The sequence below is a fragment of the Austrofundulus limnaeus genome, unplaced genomic scaffold, assembly GCF_001266775.1.
Source record: "Austrofundulus limnaeus strain Quisiro unplaced genomic scaffold, Austrofundulus_limnaeus-1.0 Scaffold318, whole genome shotgun sequence".
Classification (NCBI taxonomy): domain Eukaryota; kingdom Metazoa; phylum Chordata; class Actinopteri; order Cyprinodontiformes; family Rivulidae; genus Austrofundulus; species Austrofundulus limnaeus.
In genome coordinates, this window is record NW_013952720.1 from 672,445 (window position 1) to 673,463 (window position 1,019).

The 1,019-nt window shown below is 51.5% G+C and overlaps 1 protein-coding gene across 4 annotated transcripts in view; it reads left to right on the top strand.

Moving 5' to 3' along the window:
* Positions 1 to 767: 767 nt before the first annotated feature.
* LOC106527277 (protein TALPID3) overlaps positions 768 to 1,019 on the top strand; it is a gene marked incomplete at its 5' end in the record, with an annotated part of 9,381 nt that continues 9,129 nt past the window's right edge. For all 4 annotated transcript variants that reach the window (XM_014022110.1, XM_014022109.1, XM_014022111.1 and 1 more), the window contains 2 exon segments: positions 768 to 876; positions 977 to 1,019. In XM_014022110.1, the coding sequence (XP_013877564.1) occupies positions 768 to 876; positions 977 to 1,019 (152 nt within the window).

Sequence of the window (1,019 nt, forward strand, 5' to 3'; positions counted from 1 at the left end):
ACACACACACACACACACACACACACACACACACACACACACACACACACACACTCTGTAGGTGAAACATCTGCAGTGCAGCTGGAGAACAACAACATCAAAGACTGACGCTGCTCTCTGATTGGCTGATCGCTGAAACAAGTCAAAATGTTTTGGTCGCTGCTGGAAACCAGCAGAATGTGGGACGTGGATAAATCCTGGAGCAGAGGTGGGGGATCCTGCGGTCTCATTGTTCAGCCCTCCCCCCCCACACACACACACACAGACACACACACCGTAGAGGAGGATATGGTTGCCATGGCTACAGCTCKGTCTGGAAACGTAATTTATTCTGGAATGTTCCGAAGAGACGAGATGTTCATGTGAGCCCCCAAGGTCTGGACCTCCAGAGTCCAGGCTAGACTCAAAAAGTACTTTCATTCATCCAAACAGTCAGCTGATCCAGGATCCAGCTGATCCAGGATCCAGCTGATCCAGGATCCAGGTGATCCAGGATCCAGCTGATCCAGGATCCAGCTGATCCAGGATCCAGCTGATCCAGGATCCAGGTGATCCAGGATCCAGCTGATCCAGGATCCAGCTGATCCAGGATCCAGCTGATCCAGGATCCCTTCTCTAAAACCAGAACAACAGACTGAACAGAGGGAGGACACTGTCCTTCATCAGTCCTGTTGCCTAGCAACAGCAGCATCAGCTGTTCCTGACGTGGATCAGGACCTGGTTTCAGGTTCTGTTCCATCTGGACTCTCTTGGTCTTTGTGTTTCAGGACTCCCCTGCAGTCTTCAGCCAATGAGAGCCAGGAGGTGGTGAGGAGAGCCAATGAGATGCTGCGAGAGATGGAGGTTCTGAAGACCCACATAAAGACCCTGCTGATGGTAAGAGTCTGAATCTGACCGAACCAGAACCAGAGTGTGTGTTTGTCTACCTGTACCTCTGCCTTCAGCTCAGTTCTGACAGGATCCACTTTGTGTCCAGCAGCCAGAAGACTCTGGATACTTCAGCAGACCTGCAACAGAAC